The 21,140-nt window shown below is 36.7% G+C and overlaps 1 protein-coding gene across 1 annotated transcript in view; it reads right to left on the reverse strand.

The window, feature by feature from the left end:
- Positions 1-21,140, reverse strand: part of LOC111147287 (calcitonin receptor) — a 151,649-nt gene that overhangs the window by 39,527 nt on the left and 90,982 nt on the right. Inside the window, exons 2-6 of the mRNA XM_022503247.1 lie at positions 20,757-20,837; positions 13,996-14,152; positions 11,495-11,605; positions 6,937-7,049; positions 4,729-4,820 (exon numbers count right to left, since the gene is read on the reverse strand). Coding sequence (XP_022358955.1) covers positions 4,729-4,820; positions 6,937-7,049; positions 11,495-11,605; positions 13,996-14,152; positions 20,757-20,807 — 524 coding nt within the window. The 5' untranslated portion in view covers positions 20,808-20,837. The remainder of the gene's footprint in view (positions 1-4,728; positions 4,821-6,936; positions 7,050-11,494; positions 11,606-13,995; positions 14,153-20,756; positions 20,838-21,140) is intronic.

Consider the following 21,140-nt stretch of genomic DNA (forward strand, 5'->3'; position numbering starts at 1 on the left):
TGATGAAAATTGGTATTTATTTAGATAGACCAAACATTCCTCGCTTTTTGAATGGCAGGGAACCCCAAGTACTATAGATTCTCTAATAGCAGGATGATAAGACAACATCTACTTCTGTCTTGGCCCAACCAAAGTGTCATTCAGATGTGAGGAAGCGATAATGATTTACTTAGGTATGACTCTCAAGATGCCATATTTTAAGACTCAAACTGAATGTTATTTTCATGATTTTAGTTTACTCAGTGTAAATCTTCCACAGTGAAAAATGTTTCAAGTAACTGGGACGTTAGATATGCATGTGTGTGATTTGGGGGAGCTTGTAGTTGTATGAGAAGGCATTTAATATTTGCCTTGAGTTTTGCAGATTGTGTAAACCGGTTTGATATCACAGGATAAGGAACAGCAGTGTTCAGTTCTTTGTAAGACTGTAATGATAGTCATATGCAAAGTAAATAAGGAAAGAAGTCAGTCATAAACCAAGTAAAAGCTGTTTTGAGTTTACTGGTACATGTGAAAATATGCACTGCAATACCTGCTGTGATTGATACAAGCAGTTGTAGCTTTCTGTGTAACTCAAAGTTTTCTTTACCTGGCTATCCTTTCTTGTTCACAATGGACAAGACAAGTGAGGGGAAGGGAGGGAATGTGGAATGGATTGCATTAAAACTCCTAGAAAAAATCGAAACACAGTGTCTTATACATCTTTCCTCTCCGACAAGAGACTTTATACTTTTTAACACAAAATCTTTATCCTTAAGGAACTCCTTTTCAATCATTATTCTTGCCTCTTTTCCTATTACTGCTGTTCTATGAGGGAACAGTTTGCCAAGACATGACCAATAGTTATCTTTTGTGTCCTGTCATGTCAAGGGTGGGTTGGGAGAAAGGAGGCTGGCTGTCTTTGGTGCCATTGATTGAGTGGTGTTTCTGGAGCACTAGGAAGGCAACCAGAGATGTATAATAGTGGCTACTCTACAAGTACAAGATAAAGTGTTAACTCTCCATCCACTTTGTAGATGTGACAGAGAGTAACAGTGCATACTGAGTGAGTAGCGAGGAATCAGTATTGCTTCTGGACGTCCCAGTGGAAGCCCTCTTTTTGTATTGATACGGCCAAGGTAATGTAACATAGACAATGCAGTGCAATAAGGACACCCCCTGCCTTCCAACATAGATCTCTATCCACTTTCAGGCAAGAGTAATTAATATTCAAAATTCAACAATCAGTAAGGCAAGAGTAGCAAGCAGTCAAAATGGATGTTAATGAATGTTCGATTGTGGTGATTTTTTGAGAGAAAACAGTGAGATGTTTTCGTAATTTAGGACGATTCCACAAAAATGTCAATTGATAAATTCCAAGTGGAACTGATGGGATAAGTGAATTTTATTGCAAACTTGCTTAAAATGGTCAGGGAACAAACACAGATAAATGACCACTTATGTGACTTTCTCAAGACGGTCTTCCCTAAGGGGATCTTCATCTTAACTCTCTTGTTGACATTTACTATGGCATCTAGTAGTGAGGAGTCTTGCTGAATAAATTTGATGTTTCTATTTAATCCCTCTCCATATTGTTGCTCCTATTTTTCCTGCAAAGAAAATGAGTATATATATGAGTAATCTCCCAGATTTTTAGCAGCAAAGTAATGGCAGTTCCACAGCCTCCTGTATATTTAGTAACTGTAAATTCCTCTGCAGGCGTTCTTAGCCTGCTGGTTTGAGGGGGACACCTGCAGGGTTATTCCTTTTTATAGACCCTATAAGGCACATTTTATGAGTTGAGAGTGAGATTTCAATGGGATGATTATGAATGGGGCATTAGGTCTCAAAAGTGGAGCTGGGTGTAACTTCTCATTTTGGTTTCATGAAAGTTTTATGAAATTGATTAGATTTTGCAGAATAACTCAAGCCTGGGAATGCAGAATTAAGCAAGGGAGTGATGATTATATTTTTGCTCAGGTTTCACACAGATGATGCCACTTAAGCACATAAATCATAAAAGCTTCCATTGTAATATGCAGTAAAGACCTTAAGGCTGATGTTGAGCATTTGAAAACAATTCTGGGGAAATGTTGCTAATTAAAAGATAAAATCCAGTGATAGATCAGAATTACCTTTTATTTTTTGCTTTTAATATTTATGAAATGCAAATATACAGAAAAAATCTGAACATTCAGAAATATACTTTAATTTTTTTTCATACTTTAATTTGAAGAAAACAGATGCCCTTGATATTTTTAATTTGGGTAGGTTTAAGATAAAATTAAGAACAAGTATTAAAATCAGATGTGACTGCTTTTCGATCTTAATATTGGTATCTCAGCATGTGTGTTTTTCATATCCTATCTGTCTCTGGTTGTGTGCACTCTGGAGAACAAGCTATTTCAGTTTCTGTCTTCCTATTACCATATTCAGATTATAAATCAATAAGACTTGATTTTCCTCCTAAGATTTAAGTTGCTGTTTGGTAGGCTTCTGGAATTGAGAGACAGTAGGACAAAATTAGGTGCTTTCTAGACAATCTGCCCCCAGATTCTCTCAGGGGTTTGTTCAGACTAATTCTGTTCGGGGTCTAACTGGACCAGTTGAGAAATACTTTACTTACTGCTGTACTTTTAAACACACATCTTCTGTGAAGATAGAAATGAGTATTAATATAGAAATGAGTGCTGAAGGAATATTCTTATTTTCTTTGCTGATTTGGCTCTCACGTCTCATCACTTATTTAAGTGACTGTAGAAATAAGGAACTAAGAAATATCCCATTGACACTTTATTATCTTTAAACTCCTGAATACATGTATTAGTTGCACCATTACCGATTTGGGGGCTGTTTCTTTCAATTTTTTTCCTTTCAATTTTTTTATGGTTATATTAAAAATTTTAAAGGATAGAATTTTAGTGACAGACTTTTTAATCAAAGTTATATGGGAGCCAAATGATATATTTATTCACCATGGTCAAGTGCAGTTGAAAAATGAATAGAAATTCTGAGATTAATCATGCTATGTGTTTACTCTGATATATATATATATATATTTTTTTTTTTAAAGATTTTATTTGTTTTACTTGACAGATAGAGATCACAAGTAGGCAGAGAGGCAGGCAGAGAGAGAGAAAGGAAGAAGCAGGCTCCCTGCTGAGCAGAGAGCCCGATGCGGGGCTCGATTCCGGGATCCTGGGATCATGACCTGAGCCGAAGGCAGAGGCTTTAACCCACTGAGCCACCCAGGCACCCTACTCTGATATACTTTGATCATTATAAGTGAAAATACTCTTCTAGTCTAATTCTAATAATTAATCCCTTCTGTCTTGCTGCTTTGTTTATATCTTTCTCCAGTTAAACCACATATGGAAGGAGCTCATTCTCTGTTTATTTAAATTATTATTTACTTACTATTACTTAATTATTATTATTCAGTTAACAAAAAATTGCTACTCAGTTACATTGCTTGGTCAGGGTAAGAACTTTGACTATGTGAGATATAGACCTAATGTGACAGTGGTATAAGATGAAGGCAAAGATTAAAAAGGGTCAAGGGAAAAATAATAATAGTAGTTGTGTTCAGGATGTGCTTACAGGTGTTCCCCCCACCCCCAGCTTAATTTTCTTTAGTAGTAGCATGATAATATTTTGACAAAAATCAAATTAAGATTCTGTTATACTATGTATGAATCACTGTATATTTACTTACATTATATATCTAGTTATATTATCACCTCTTTAAAGTATGGAGGATTATTTTAGTCTGAGCCTATGAAGGAGCTTTTCTTGACCCTTTGTATAATACCACACAACTAAAGAACATATTAGTTGAAGGAGACAGCCCAGTAGTTTAGAAATTATTCAGAGTTCTCATGAAAGAGTAATATAGTGCCTCCTGCCTTTGATTTACAGAAATCACACTAAATATAGGACATGTCTAGGACTGAATTAAACATACATTACCATCTCACACGCATGATGAAGTCATTCCTGAACGAACAGATTCAATGCTTCCAATTCTCCTTTATTACAAAATCAATACTTATATCAACTTAATCATTTTGCCATAGATTCTGCAATCAAGTGCCTAGACATGGCCTTGAAATAGAAACCTCCCTGGGATTTTACTCCTCAGAGTGTTAGAAGATAACTGGTTGATGATGCTCGGCTTGCAAGGGCAAAATATTGACACTTAACTCTTCTTCCAGAATCTGCTTGGTCCCAGCTGAGTGAGTCAGGACCAGAAGGGAGCCTTACCTTCCTTCTATGGCTAAACACCATTCTGTGCTCACTAGCTACACTTCTCTTCCAGACAAATCCACCTGTGACAAGCTCTACAATTAGACACGGTACATTTGAGCCTCTGGCCATGGCCTCCATATTTTAGGAAGAGGGTGAAAGAAGGAAGAGGAGCCTCTCCTGAGTACTTCTGCAATCTTAGCCATGGTAAGTGGAGCCTTTCACATGTTAACCCAATGTACCTATGGGCTCACAGGACTATTTCATTTTGGGAAGAAGCCATATTACTTTTGAAAATTATATGAATCCATCTTATTTTCCTCAGATATAGGGGTAAAAAGCATGTTTTAAGTAATTCCACTTTCCTTACTACTCCATGATTCACAGTGTTGCATTTCTCATGTGGTTTGCAGAAGACCACCCTTACCCTAACTTGTACAGTTTACCATTTATTTCAGTACCTTAAAGAAGAAAATAAAAAGCAGATGCTATATGGGTACTTACTTGAAAAACACGAAAATCCCCAGTGAAATCACCAAGGTGAAAATCGACAAAGAATGGCCTACAATAGCCAAGTAGTACAGGACGTATGCATTCTGGAACAATAACAACAAAACAGTTATAAAAATGAACAGGCAAATAAATGATAATAGAGGAGGGAAAATAGTTTCTATCTTTAATATCCTTTAAAAAATCCACTAAAATTATAACAAATGTTTCAGAGAATTAAATTATATTGAATCATAATATTTGGGGTTAACACGTTAAAATATTACAAGATTATCAGTTATATTAGAATACGCATGATGTGGTGGGAAGAACATCAGACTGGATTTATCAGCACTGTTCTTTACTCAGAGTACTAATCATTAAGTCTTTGTGTGACTCTCATAAGTCAGTCACTTCGCCCCTCTGGATCTCGGTAGGCCTCATCTCTAAAATAGTTTGGTCAAAACTAAATGATTTTTAAAACAATTATCTGCTGCGTATAAGAAACATCGTTAACTACCGGGATACAGAAATACTGAACATAAAAGGACAGGAAAAGATGATCTGTGCAAACACTAACCACAAGAAAACTGGTATTATATCATAGAGGTCCAGATGTTAAGTCAGGAAGACAGAACAATTTTTAATTTCTATTAACCTAATAATATAAATTCAAACCACATAAAGCATAAAGCAAAAAGTGACACCATGCTCAATAGAACATATGATACAAATGCAGTGTAGATAAGTTGGATCATTTCTATGCAGTTTTTTTAATTCCTGGGAGAAATGTGGCATTTAGGTATAAATCATTGTGCTTTAACATTTGATTCTTGTGAATTTCCTTGTGAAGAGCCTGATATGGAAGCACTGATTCTGCTAAAAAGCTCTCAAAGCACGCAGAGTCTTTTGTTTGTTGATATGCATTTTTGCTGGACAGAAACAAATATTGCCTTTCTAGGCTTTAGAATTTCAAAATGAACTAATCAACTTCTCCTGAATGGTGGCTGTTGTACCACTTGATGGGGCATTTACATATTATTTGCCACTTTCATTGATAACTACCCTCCTAACGGCACCATTTTTATCCTTGCAGAAATGATGACAAAGTTGGAATAGTTGGTTTATAGCCAGAGCTGATAAAGACTTCAAAATAGCGTACATTCCCCTTCTTGAAAGTATTTAGGAATCTCTGCAAGAAAAGAAATACTCAGCTCCTGTCTTTTCTCCCACCAGTTTATTTTCTAGCTACTTTTCTAACTTTACCAACTAGATAAAACTAGGAGTGGCACTTTCTAAGAGTTCTTTCTTTTAAACAGTTCATGATATAGAATCCCCTTGCCATTTAAAATACTGTTTTTAATTTGGATATATAGCCGTGCCCCTAACCTCTGTCACTATTTTATTTTTATCTCTGTATATTTTATTTTTAAGAAAACTTTATATAACAATAGGTTTCCGCTGTAGCACCAGGAGGCTGCTCAGGGCGTAGCCTGTGTGGTTAAATACTGACCGACTGTTTCCCCCTGCACCTTGGGGAGAGGAGGCTGACTGTGGGCTTGGTGAGTTTTTTGTTTTTGTTTTTGTTTTTCAGATTTCTCATGCATTTGGAGAGTACGTATCTGGGTTTTTCCCATTGGCTTAAATGTTTCTGAGCTGAGACGATATTACAAATATTTAACAGGGGATAAGACATAAATACTAACAAATCAGAATAGACAAAACTGCCACACCTGTATCAACAGGTAGCTGAGAAGTCTCATTCTAAGGGTTCCTTCAAAAAGCCTGATAGGAAAACTATAATGGGCATCCTCGGGCAGGGAATTGGGGGCAACTGTCACTTTGTGACTTAGGGAAAAATTTTGTGATTTTCGCACTCTTCCAGTAGAAGACCTAAGATCTTAGATCTTAGAGAGTCCCTGGAAATGCTCTCTAACATCTGGCATCGTGAGAAATCCCATCATCTCTTCCACGGACAATATTTCCCTCGTTATAAACGGCCTGATTCTCTTGGAACTCTTCGACACTAAGTTCCAACCAAGAAGTAAAATGTCATTTTCTCTAATGCTACTTCAGAGAGTCCCTAAAACTCACAGGGCAGGATATAATTTTCTTCTAGAGAACTGGTTGGCTTCTTGGTAGCAGGTATTTTAGTTATGCATACATTTCTATGTAAAAATAATGACATTCTCACCCAATACCCAAACTGGAAATGAAACCCACCTTCAGTTTCTCAGGAGTGAAAGCGTTACACATAGTATAGTTGGACCAGGTTCGATTGTTCTCAGGATGCTTATACCACTCCCCATTCTCATCACAGTATTTTGTAACCTTTTCTGTTAATGAAACATAACAGTAATTACATTGCGATCTCAAAACACCAAGAAGGAAAAATAAGGCTTACAAGCCATTCCATAGCATTAATCACTTTATAGAACTTGAATGTGAACATAGGTCAAAGGAGACTACCATGAATCATGCATTTTACAAGATGTTTTAGTACGTGTTGTCTCGTTTTATCTTCAGCAAAGCCAAGTAAAGCAGAGGTTGCTATCACCGCTTTACAAATAGGAAACAGAGTGAGAGAGGTTATAGAGTCTGAAGTCACCAGAGAGTGGGTCAGCTGGGATCTAATCTCAGGCCCATCGCATTCAGAAGTGCTACCTATACTGTACCTCATATTTTTTAACAAATCCTACATTTCTGATTTTAGATAGGAACTATGTGAGACTGGCAAGATCATACTTTTCTTCATTTACATGCTTAATGTAAATTTGTTAGAAAGTTACATAGAAGAATTTTAAATTGTGAATTTGCTGAGACAGTCATCAGACAAAAACTATTTAAAGAATCACCATTAGACCCCAACAATATTTCAGAAAGGGTTAGGACTAATCAGCGTAGAAAAACTGATATTGACAACTGGTCCATGGTTTTGCTAATGCTATTTGTCAATGATGACCATTCCAAGCTTATTTGCAATTTTAAAAAAGTGGCTTGTAATGAAGCATTTTATCTTTATTGTATTGTCAGAAAGTAGCTTACTATTTTATCAAAAGGAAATAAATTCTGACAAAGCTATTTAGCTACAAAAGGCAAATTCTATGGAGGAGGGTGGGATGTTCCTCCTGAAAAATCTGTTCCAATCATGCACAAGACTGTAGGAGATATTATTTTGTTCTGATGTCACCAAAGTCTGGGTCTAGGCATTTCTTGGTTCTACCCATTGCAGCTATAAGAACTTGTCCTTTTCCACCTGGCAAATCTTTAAGTATTTGAAGAAAGGATATGTCTACTCTAACTTCCTTTTCCAAACCAAACATCCCCATTTACTCACAATACACAGCTTGGTGTCCCTTCACTGCCAGGAGCCACTCGGCATGTGCTCGATATTGGTATTTCCCTCTGAAATACTGTTTGGACTGCCCCATGAAGAGGACAGCATGCTCATTTCACTCCAGATCCACAATAGGGAGCTTTTTACAGATTCTTAGGCCCAATCCCCAGAGATTCAAATTTGCTTATCTGAAGAGGTAACCAGGCATCAGCATTTTAAAAAAGCTCACCAATTCCAAAAGATAACAAGGTTGAGAATCATGGTCCTAAACTGTATATTGACCTTCTTGCCTCTTTGCCATTAACGTTGATTGAGTGTTTGACATTAAGGGCAGCACCTTAAGCATATCCTTGTTAAATGCGCTTTTTACATTCTAGCATATTCCTACAGGCTACCAGCCTCTTTTGAATTTCAGTGCTGTTATTCACTCTATCACGACCTGTCTTTTACCAAACACTTCATCTTAAAATGAAATCTCTGTCATTTCATTAAACTGTTTTGTTTATTATTAAAATATAGCCTTGGGTCAATGGTAAAATCCTAACGAATTTAAGTGTGTTGGATATACATATTTTTAAGATTTTTTTTTCTTTTGAAGTGGATTTTTCCCCCACTTGAGAGGGTTCTTTCTAAAAACCAGGCTGATAAGATGGATCTATGCCTGGAAGTCCCTGTTTTGCTGACCAAAAACTTGCCTTTTAGTCAATAATTATAGCCACTTTGGCAAGAGCCCATTGCTGCTCTGTAATGGCCCTGTAGCCTCTATTACAGAAAAGCTCTTTATGCCAATCAAGTTATCTCTAATGTAGTTGTCAAGTCCAGATGAATGAAGCATCATTTATTGGGAAGAGTCAGTAAAAGCCAGAAAGATGATCATCAAACAGCACTGAGTTGGAGTTTACAGGAAAGTAGTGCTGAGGAGGGCAGGGCACTCAGCCTTTCCTCTTTGCACAATGAAAAATTTTCAGAAGTGGCTGGCTTGAATTGGTCTTTAAAGTAGTCCCCTGTAATCTCATTTTCATTATCTCTGTCTTACTGGGATAGAATTTCAGATCTCATCCTTGTTGGAAGTGCCAAAGCATTTCTTAAACACTGACACAGGGATAGATTAATTTCTCTGCTCTAATCTGGATTCTGGAAACTTTCTTGCCTAGATTTTACCATTTGACGATTGTTTTCTATCTTAACTGAAATTCTCACTTTTGTAACCTCTTGTCATTCATACCCAGTGAGCAAAGGTACACAGATGGATGGACTGGTTGACCATGAAGGGTGGTAGAAACTCTGACCAAGCAACTTGTGGAAAAATCTGAAAGTCAGGGTTGTTTTTTCCTAGTCTCTTACACGTGAAACAAACACTGATTCCTCTCTTCAAAATGCTATTTCTAGTTCAGACCAGATAATTCAGTGAAGATCCTTCTTGTCAGGACCTTCCCTTCCACTGACTGAATGTTCCTCTTCCATGGAACCACTTCCAAAAGGATACTGAAGGAAGGAGGAAAATGAGCACCGTGAAGTGTGGAGGGCTCACTGTGTTCTATATTACATCTTGTGAGAAGAGGTCTGGAGCTTGAGGTGGAATGACCTGCTCCCCTGGGGCCCCCACCAGCCAGTTCATCGTGTGGGGCAGCTTAAATACACTCTGCAGCCTCAGGCTCGCTTGACTCTTCACCGCAAACCTTGCCTGTTAACTGGGGCTTAGCGCTGTGCCTGTAGCTTCCATTCATCATGGGGGTCTCTTTTATAACTAAGATATATACTCCCTTTTCAGTCTCTTAATCTCGGTTAATCCTTCAATGGGACAGATTTTCTATCTAGTTTCTCAGAACAAAGTTTTTCTGGCCCCAACACTGCTAGTCCCTGAAGCTGGCTGGCTACTGCTTTTTACCCCTCTGGGACCCACCTTCCTCCATTGTCTGTATTAGTCTCATCTGATGCCGCTGGTACAGCTACTCAGTGTACTAGCTGAACTTTCCAGGCATCCGCCTCTTTCTTTATTTCTTTTTCTTTATTTTCTTTTCTTAACACACTTTCATCTTGACTGCATGTTTCATCATAAGCAGAACTTTAAGAGATCCTCATGTCCAGGTTATACTCCAAACTAATTAATTCAGAATGTCTGGGGTGGTACCAGGCATCAGGATTTTGATAAGTTTTCAAGGTTCTTAGCCAAGTCGAGAATCACTCACCACCAGCCCCTATCCAAATCCATTCCCGGTCCTTCACGTGTCTATTCTCTGGCCTGAGGCTGTAAGACAAATTCAGATATCTCTTTTCCACATTCTTTGCGTTGCTCCTGACCACTAACCACTGAGCATCATGGATTCCAGACCTCGAATCTATCTGGATAGCTGACGTTTCTGAGATATGTTGCATCAGCCCCCCTAGCTTCTTCCTTACTCCACTTGGTGAGTACCCCTAGACTCTCATCCTCTCTATGTATCCTGATTCAATTTCCAATTATACCAGTGTGGCTGGATGAAGGCCTGAAGGAAAAACATATCTTCCCTAGGAAATTAACTTTTTTTTTTTAAAGTATTCAAAGTACTTTTAATCTGCATGAGTGAGTGTGCATGGGGAATTAGAAATACTGTTTCTCAAATGCTTTTCCAAAGCTGTTGTACTGACTTTTAGAGAGAGGGTTAGGTAAGAGCTCAGGAGACTTGGTTCACTTGCAATTTTGTGTCAAATATTGTGTGAGTATACACATTTAGATAATATACATGAAATTGTTTTGAAAAGTAAAAAATGATACTCAATGAGAAGTATTCCTATGTTACTTTTATAACTAAAATGAATTTGGTGTCACTTATTTATTTAACACACATTTGTTGACCACTCACGTTGTGCAGGGCCTGGAGGGGGATGTTAGTATGATCCATTCATTTTTTCATTAGTTTTATTTACCGAACATATATTAATAATCTACTGTTGGAACAGAAATCTGGCAAGTGTCTAGAGTTACTATCTTCTGATTTCTTTTCCTTTACACATGACAGTTTTATATAACTTCCAGTGTTACATAAAATTTCCGTTGCGTGTGCTCTACCAGTCTCATATACAGAAAGTCTAGATCAAGTATTTGCAGGTCACCAAACGTGCAACAGCTGAAAACTGAATAACAACCACCTTTAAATAAAACTTCAAGGTTAAAAAATTAATTTAAAATTTTATTAAAATTTAAAATTAAATATTTGAAATATATAAAAATCTAACTTTCATTTAGAATTGGAGACCCATGTGCACATTGGACCAGTAACGTGACCCAAAAAATAAGGAGAGCTTGAAATACTTGTACAACTGGGTGATATTTCACATGAAGAAAGGCTTCCGAAAGTGCTGAAACATGTAGAGTATGATTAGATAGGTATCCTTTACATCTGATTTTTTTTTCAGAACCATGAAAATTCTAAAGGCTTTATAGCAAAATATGAAATATTTTACCTGTTGGATCAAAGTCTGGAAAGTAATCTGGGCAGTACTGATGGGACAATACTCCAGCCGGTGTATCATCCCAACACAGCCATCCATCCCATGTACGGTTGCAATACGGACCTGATGATTAAGAAAGAAATTAATATTGACGTTGGAAAAAGTTGCAGAATCATCAACAGGACTTAACAGTGTTCGATAGGATCTAGCCATTTAATAGTTATTCTGGAGCTCTCTATGTGCATATGGAAATATTAGAAAGAACAGCAGCAGCAACAAAATAAAGATATTAACTTTACCAACTCTTAATCGAATTTACATTTTTATAGGTTTTCTCCATTTGCTCTTCAAAAGACATGTATGTCATCTGTATGGAATCTTTCGTCCAAAATCTTTCCTTTAAAATATCTTCAGAGGGGCGCCTGGGTGGCTCAGTGGGCTAAAGCCTCTGCCTTCGGCTCAGGTCATGATCTCAGGGTCCTGGGATTGAACCCTGCATCAGAATCTCTGCTCAGCGGGGAGCCTGCTTCCACTCCTCTCTCTGCCTGCCTCTCTGCCTGCTTGTGGTCTCTGTCTGTCAAATAAATGAATGAAATCTTAAAAAAAAAAAAGAAAATATCTTCAGAAACGCTGCAAAAAATCTTGCGAAAGTATATGCAATATCACCCCTGGATAAGAGGCTTAATTTGAAAAAATTCTATGGCTTTAGAACATACAGATCTTCCTAAACATTAACTTAAAATTGGTTGCCTTGGATGGCTCTATTCATAATTTTTTTAAAGATCTATTTATTTTCTTGAGAGAGAGAGCAAGAGAGTACACACAAGAGCAGGGGAGGAGCAGAGGGAGAAGGCAAGAGAAAATCCTCAGACTCCCCGCTGAGTACAGAGTCTGACTCAGGGTTTAATCCCACAACCCTGAGATCATGACCTGAGCAGAAATCAGGAGTCAGATGCTTAACAGACTGAGCCACCCAGACATCCCTTGGATAATTCTATTCTTAATCCAAGGGTTTAAAATTCAATTGTTCAAAATTCCTATTGGAGTTGCAATTGTAGACAGTTAACAGGTTACGTATAAAACTAGTCTTATTATTTTAGAATCACACTTTATTAGTGACTAAAGTAATGCTCAGTTTGAGCAGTTTATGTATTTATCAGCTTTGGCTCCAAGTAGTTTCTCACTCCTTTCAAAATTTAATCTACCCTAACACGTGAAGATTTGCCTCTATAAAGCTATTCAAAAGAATAAGACTCAGCCTTTGAAGTCAGTTCTTAGAAAGAAAGAGAGAGAGAGAAAGAAAGGAAGGAAAGAAGGAAGAAAGGAAGGAAGTGGATGGAAGGAAGGAGGAGGGACAAGAAAGAAAGAGAGGGAGACAGATGGGGACGGAGGGAAGGAAGGTGGGAGGGAGGGAGGAGAAAGAAAAGAATAGAAAAGAAAAGAGCAAAAAGATTAAAAAGAAAAGAAAAAAGAAATCTCAATATAATGATCATAGTATGAAAGTTCAACCTCCCAAAATGATTAGGACTGAAGTGAAGGAGCCTGCTCTCGCTTGGTCTCTGAAAATAAATTTCATGTTTCTATCATTTCATTTGTTTCAGAGGAATGGTTTGTCTTTGGGCAGAGCCACATCTCATAACTTTTCAGGTTCTTAAAAAACATTAAAACTATGCAGACGGAAGAATAACATGTATCTGTCTTTTAATTGTCTTGAGTTTTGTTTAAAGGAAAATGCTAAAAATAGGAACTAGAAATTAAAACTTTAACTATTTGAAGACAAACCACACGTAGAAATAGAATAAACTTAAAAAATATTCTCCCTACCAAGCGGTGTTATCTTAGAATATACAAGGGTACACATGGTCTTGTTGGGACTTTTCAAGTGCTTTAGGGGACAGGGGAGAGAACTGGATGTAGTAATGTTTGGCAATCGCATAGCCTTCTATAGCTAATAGAATGAGCTTGGTTCTGAAAATATTTGAACAGTCCCACAGAGCATTCTAGAGAAGGTGATAGATAAACAATGCCTGCCTAGGAGACAGATTTTACTAGGTCCTCTGAGAACTGGGGGTAGAAAAGAGAAAGGAATAGCCAGAGTTGCCAACCCATTGACAGTTAAGGGAAGATACTGCCTCATTAACCCAAGCAAGACAGGGTTTTGACAGGATTGACCTGAGGCTAATTCTCTGCCCAATATTTTCCACTTCCCTTCCTGTCATTTTCCAGTTCCTCTCCATCACTTAGCCCTGTACTGTTCCTCCTTGCCAGGTGTGAATGCTGAGTTATTGTAGTAATTTTGTCATCGGTGCTGCTGTTAGCCCAAAACCAGTTGGGTGAGCCTGGGCAAAGAAAGTAGACATGTCTCCAACATGAAATACACAAACATACCATAATTTGAAAACCACTGTTAAAAATGCTGGCATATTAAAATTAGTCAAAACATATTTATCCATGGAAGAAAATGAGCCTTTAATGATGCTTGAAAACATATTTGCGGACATCCACCTTCTTACCTTCTCCTTGGTATGGGGGTAACTGCTGCATGCGGTCATAGCATTTGTACTGCGCATCCGACATTTTCTTTCGTCCTAGGACGTACAGAAATGGCTCGGACTTCATATCGGGAGGATAGGTGTTATTCGAATTGGCAGGAAGAATTGGGGTTGGGTGCTGTATTTAAAAAAAAACACCGGTTACTTATATAGAGTGGGAATGGGTGTATACAAAAATAAATGAAACAATCAAAAAGTTTGAAAACATTTTCCTTCATGAGTAACAATTACGAATAGTCTCCACATAGGATATTTTTCTTCATAACTAAAAAGTATATTTATATTTCATCTACAAATTCCACCTACAAATTTCATATTTGTATTTGTTCCATTCACTGATAAAAATGTATAGCACCCACCCAAACTCATGCACTCTTTATCATATAAGATTGTTTTAATTTTATTATCACTGTAAAGTTTAGAAGTAAACAAAACAAATAACCTGATTTCCAAAAAATACTAACATTAAATCAATTTTGCCTTCTTTGGAACTTCTAATAATCATGAGTCATACTATTAAAAATAGATATAGTACTGCAATAAATAAGCTTTTATATTAGATTATTTTAGCTTTTTAAAAATTTGTGCTTAGAATATGTACACTGCCAAAAATTCACCCCAGTTATTCCACAGAACAAACAAAATCTGTTCTTCTGAGATATTCTGCGTTTGATGCTTGGCCTCAATATCTTTGATTTGGTTTCATCAGCAGATGACTTACACAGGGTATTTATTCTCACTGCTGAAAACCAACGTAAATCTTAAATATTTCTCCTAGTGCTTCTGCTTTTTTGGTTCAGGTGGACAAGAGTCACGATTACCATCTAACACATCATCCCAAGCTGTGTTTATATAGAGTTCAATCTCTTTTGTGGCCATGATGTTTTTGGTGGTGTCTGAATCTGTGATTTTCTATATCCATGTTCCGCATAGAGACTTTTTTCAGAGAAGACTGCAAGCTTCAGCCCGCACTGACTTTTCTTCTTCAAAAGTTAGGAATACTCCTTGCTCTCTTTCTATCACACCTGTTAAATACACTGTTTATTTGGCCTTATTCTGTCTAAATTATTCTAAGATTAAAGTTTCCCCAAATGTACCGATGGCAGAAATAGCGTTGGGTACTTTTTTTTTTTATCCTCACAGTCTCTAAAACAAACTCGTTTTTATTAAGTTGAGCTGTATAGGTCAGGCGACTCATAGGAGAACCACACTGTTTTCCAGTGTGTGTCATTGTGAAGACGGGCGTCCTGTCCTATAAGATAGCGTGGCACTAAATGCTAAACTATATAGTGCATGATACAACAACAATTCAGAACAGACAGAGGGCAGAGAGCAAGAACAGTCAGGGATGACTACAGATAACAAGGGAGAATTTGAATTGGACTTTGAGTGCCTGCCCAGGCCGAGGAGAGGGAAAGCTTTTTGGATGGAGGGAAAGGAATGCGTCTAAGTCCCAGAGGTAGGAAATGACATGCGTGAGACACTGCAAGGAAACCATTCTTCCTGGAGGGGAGCATCTTTGGGGGTTAGTAATAAATGGAGTCAAGGAAAATCAGGTAATACAGAGCCCTAAGAAAATAAATACAAAGTGCATGGTGCAATGAAAGGTTCAATACATTTTAGCTAATGTTACTACAACATGACAATAAAATAAAGATCTCATGCCAGTTTTTGATCAGTGAAGGTTGCCAAAGGAAAGTGTTAGTAAAATTCATGTGGTGGTCATCAGATGTCCACAGATCAGAGCTGGGGAGGGAGCCAGGAAGCCCAAGGCATGGACTGGATCACAGCAGGAGGGAGCAGGGAAGCACAGCCCTCAGCATTTTCTCAAATAATAAAAAGATATATTTGAATATAAGGAAATACAAGGAAAGGAGAACAGTAATAGTCTGATAGCTCTGATATTTTAACCTATATAATGGAAAAAATGGGAGTGCCCTGAGAAGGGAGAAGTTGGGCAAAGAAAACCTTAGAGGGGGAAGAAGGTAAGTTCTCTTTTGTACTTGTTTTGAAGGTGCCAGCAAGACATCTAAGCAGAAATTGCTTGCCAACAGAAGAAGTTCTGAATACTTGATACTTCTAACTCTAGATGGACACTTACTGTGAGTATGGCTGATACTACTCTTTAACTGTTAGGACTATTTCTAATTTTAATGCCTCTTGAGTGTATGACAATGAAAAGAGAAATTAATATACTGACAGAAATTATTTAAAAATGTACAGATCCTTTACCAATGTAGTTGAACATCATTGTGCTGTCATATGACCCTTTCTTTCTTATTTTAAGACCAACCAATTGGCAAATAGTCATTGTTTGCTAGGAAGTCAAGCATTATGCTAGAAACTGAGGATACAGTGCTGGATAAAACAAGCATAGATCCTGCCCTCGTGGAGCTTACAGACTAGCAAGAAAGACCAACATCATAAAATATTTTCAGACACCAGAAATTGTGACGGTAAAGAATCATCAATCACTGACTGCTCAGAAATTCCTTCAGGAATTGGAATGTGTTTGGGGGGTAACAAAGACATATTTTGAAGAGATTTCATGTTAAGACTTCATTTTGGATTGTATGAACCTACATTTGTATGAACACATGTGTCTGTGCATGTTTTAATAATCTCACTAGAGATCACCATAACCATGGTCTTTAATAGATCATTGTGTTCCTGACAATAAGAGATATTAATTACACGTTATCCTTGGGCATCTATTTTACATTTTTTGTGCCTCTATTCTTAGAATCTTTCATTGACATGAGAATTATCATTTCATATATTACTTATTTATGGGCCATCTTTCTCACATATTCAAATCATATTAGAAGATGGAATGTGATGTCATATATAAATATTTATATTTTAGATATTAGGGACTATTTTGTTTAAGTTTGGCATTCTTTCCAGAAGTAACATTCTGAATTCTATCTTTAAATGGACTGGGCAACCAGTTAAGAAATGTTCCTGGAAACCATGGTGGGGGCATTATGTACAAAGATATCAAGAGGAAAACCCTGTACTTGTAGTTTCAATTACAGCATTATTTGTTCTAATGCAGTTTTAACACCAGTAACAGTATAGATATGACCATCTGAAAGAGCAGGTGTTGTTCATGTGGATGATAGTAGCATCAATCTTACCATTCTTGCAATATTGAAACAAACTCCAGTGAACTTGGTTTGGAGCCTGGTTCCATAGAGATTGTTTCAACACTGAAGGAATGAGAAATTAGAACTCCTGTTGTAGATAAGCCATAGTGGTCTGAGTCTGCTCCTTGTCTGGTTCGTGTGTGAGCTTGATGATGGGATTTTTCTAGTGGTAACTGAATGTTTCAGTGATTTTTTTTCTGAAAATAACATACACGTTGAGGAATTCTGTCTATGTAGGTGGACATAGACAGATAATTCTTTTAATATATATATAAAATTCCAAAAATGGAATTACTACTGCTTGACAATAATACATATACAAATTTCATAAAGTTCATTGGACATACACACTTTTTGCTGACAATTTTGTACCAATAAAAATGGCTAGTGAGGTGGTAGAGTTTTCAGCAATATAGAGGCAAAATAGAAGCATAGTGAGTAGATAAGACCACCAAGCAATGTGAAAGACTTAAAAAAAATTTTACCTATCATAAGTATTACATTTATGTTATATATTTGGGGTATAAATAAATATTTTGTGCTCACGTGAGGATAGAGATGAGATATTAAGGGCACATTGCTTTTGTGGATAAAGATTGGTGCTCAAAGCTTTGCTTACATCTTACATGATTTTTCCAAAGCAAAACAAAAAACAACCTCATAATTGTTGTCCCGTGTAGCAGTTTAGCCGCCGTATATGTGATGTCACTTCTAAAGGTGCAAGCAAATGGCGCCACAAATACGACTGCCAAGCTGCCACCAATACCGGTAGTCCTCAGCCGAAACACCGCTGGTTCTTTCGGGTAATAAATACTCTGCTTCCCACATGCCGGGTACTGTTCTAGGTGCTGGAGATTCAGCAGTGAAGAAGACTAGCCAGGTCCCTGCCCTCATGGGGCTTACATTCTAGGTTTCGTGCACACTCGTCGTGGAGTTTAGTGGAGAGCAATCTGGTTTGAATGGTCATGGAGTCAAGGAATTCCTACTTCGATGTAAGACAACCAGCCTACTTTTGGGTTACAGGTGGTTTCTAGAAGCACAGAGACAAAAATAATTACAGGACTGTTCTTTGTAAAACTTTAAGAAACGGTCCATCTCTTCAGTGGTTTAAACCTAATGAATGTGGGAACCCATGCAATGGTGCTAGCATAGGGAAAGATTCCTAATGATTGTCAGAGACAGAACTACTCTAAAAGGAACATGATTCTAGAATCCACAAACTGGTAGAACCAACAGGATTCCGATGTCACCATCCTTAATACTGACAATGTAGATGTTAGGATTTTATTTGTAGGTTTCAGTTACTTACACTTTTCAAAATAACAATGGATAAAACAGAACTTTGTAAAGTATTAGCCCTGGTTTTTCCAGGTAGCATCAGATGGTTGGTGTCCTATGTACTTTCTATGTAAGCATTATATAAACAACAAAACTGCTGCATAATGATAAATTCTAAGCAAATAAGGGAAAGTAGCTTAGTTAACAACAGAATGCTTCTCCAAAGAATCTAGTTTTTCTATATCCTCATCATCGTTGTTATAATTATCATCGTCACTACATTTTTGAGGCTCAATATATGTCAAGCACTGTCCTAAATCTATTTATTGCATTACTATAGGTAAGGGAGAGGAAGTGAGGGGATGGTTTTGCTTAATGTAAACTTAGGCTCATGGAATGTGGTAACAAACTGATACTTTAAAGAGCATTTGGAAATCAGGTTGGTAGAATTCAACAGACACACTCATAGTGGTTTTTTAAACCCATGTACTTAAGAAATAATATTTTATAGTGATTTAAATCAATATCACTTTATTAAAAAATTTAATTTTCTTGGAGGAGTATCCATTGTGGAACGCAATGAATGTTTTAGGAGGAAACAAACATATCAAAAATTTTTTATGGAAGAATTCTCCAAATCAAATATATGAACCAAATATAGGATAAAGAAGCAAATTTCTCTGTCACAGCAGAGAGCACAAAATCACTCAGGTACCCTGTGCAGCATGTTTGCTAGCAAAGAGATGCTCACAAACCAGAAAACTTTTCTGTCCATGGCTCAAATATGTGAAATCCTTTTAATGTCTGAATTTTAAAATATATTGGGTAAAAGTTTTGAATAACATATCAGAAATGATCTCTCATCTTTGCAGTAGTATTCAAACTGTCTTATTCGTATCGATTAAGTTACTTTAGTAACTTAGTAACTACTTTTCTTCTGTCACTGTCGAATATAATTATATGGTTTATGAAATAAAATTATTTAGAAATATTTACATGTAATTGATCACAAGAGTTTAATTTAAGCTCTAAAAATAATAATATCAATTATGAATTGGCATATACCACTATTTCTGCAACTATAGAATCTCATATAAGTCATGGGCATTTAGAGACAAAATTAAATATGCTAGTAGTTCCTACAATATTCTTGTGTAAGTGTTTTTATTATATTTACAATGACATGAAGTTACTTGCATTTCCAAATACTGGATTACTTTTAGCAAATTACACTGTATTTTATCTAAAGATTAAAATAATACAACAATATTACATAATAAAATAGACTATACTCATTATCCAAGTAGATACAAAAGGGCCCCATTAACAATCATACCCATAAACCATTTATTTAATGTATAACATTACAAAATAAAAATTCCCTTAAAAATGAGATGAACATTTTAGGAATATTAGTACTTTTCCCTGAATAATGTTAAGAGAAATAGTTTATGCAAACTTGTAAGCCTATGACTACTCATGAATTAAAATGTAGGTCCTGGAACCCTGGGAAAGTTTTGTTTAGGTGACTATAATAATATCAGGTACTGACTGATTTTTATTGCCCCTATGATTCATTGGTCACTGTTGTTCTGATGTGCTAGAAAGGATAAGGATCAAGACAACTCCTAATTTATTTATGTAAAATTTACTCATCTCTCTTTCATGTGTGTTGTGGAAGCTGATATGATGGTGGGTTAGTGAAGTCAACACAAATAGACAGGCCCCGGTAGCATTTTCTAAGATAATTGCAGTTCTGACTACTTGCTAACCATTTAAGAATAAAACAATATAAAAGCTCATAAATTGGACACGATTTAAGAGGTTAGAGAAAGAGTTATGAAATGACATTGGTCTGTTAAGACTTAAGATTCTTAGTTTTTTTTGAGGGATGCATTTAAAATTAATAACCTGACTGAAAGTGTTCAGATGTTTGAAAAAGACAGGAGCCTAGAAACTGCGTTTCAAATCCACCTAACATGAAAAATGTTTTACCCAAGAACAATATTAACCTTTCATGTTAAATTCCAAGATAATGTGGTAGTGTTTCAAGTTAATGCTAAAGTTTTGTAAACAGAGCTCACATTTCTCAGTGAACCATAACACTAATCTAAATCGTGAAAATTCAGAGTGGGGATCTGTTAACAAAATATCAAGAAAAGGATAGTTTTGAGGAACTTATGGCTGGTGGAACTTAGTTTTGGCAAGATGTCTACCCTTCCAAATGTCCATTCAATCATATGCTCTATTTCAGCATTCTTGATTAATGTAGCTTAAAAATGATGTTTTACTTACGTTTAGAAAAATGAAGAGTACCAAGCACCGGCGTGTGAATGTGAACTTCATTTTTGGTTTTTGAAGATGGTCGTCCAAATCCTAGAAAAATATACATGTAACAAAGACATTTACATTAATAAATACAGCTTTAATCTTGACTAGAGTTAATTTCTTTTTCTTGTCTTTCTATTTCACTTGGAGAGGATCATGTCCCAAGACACTCTACATAAAATTCATGTATGTAAGCAATATGCTGGGGATGCAAATATAGTCGCATGTTCCACGCCCCTTCCTTCCAGCCAGGAAGGACTGGTGTCTGGTCGTTGTCAAAAGTCCTATTAAGAAATTCCGGAGCCACCTTTACATATCAGGACCAAAATAAAGGATTCGGAGAAATCAAGA

This window comes from Enhydra lutris, unplaced genomic scaffold (genome assembly GCF_002288905.1).
Source record: "Enhydra lutris kenyoni isolate GAN:26980312 unplaced genomic scaffold, ASM228890v2 scaffoldscaffold16, whole genome shotgun sequence".
Classification (NCBI taxonomy): Eukaryota; Metazoa; Chordata; class Mammalia; order Carnivora; family Mustelidae; genus Enhydra; species Enhydra lutris.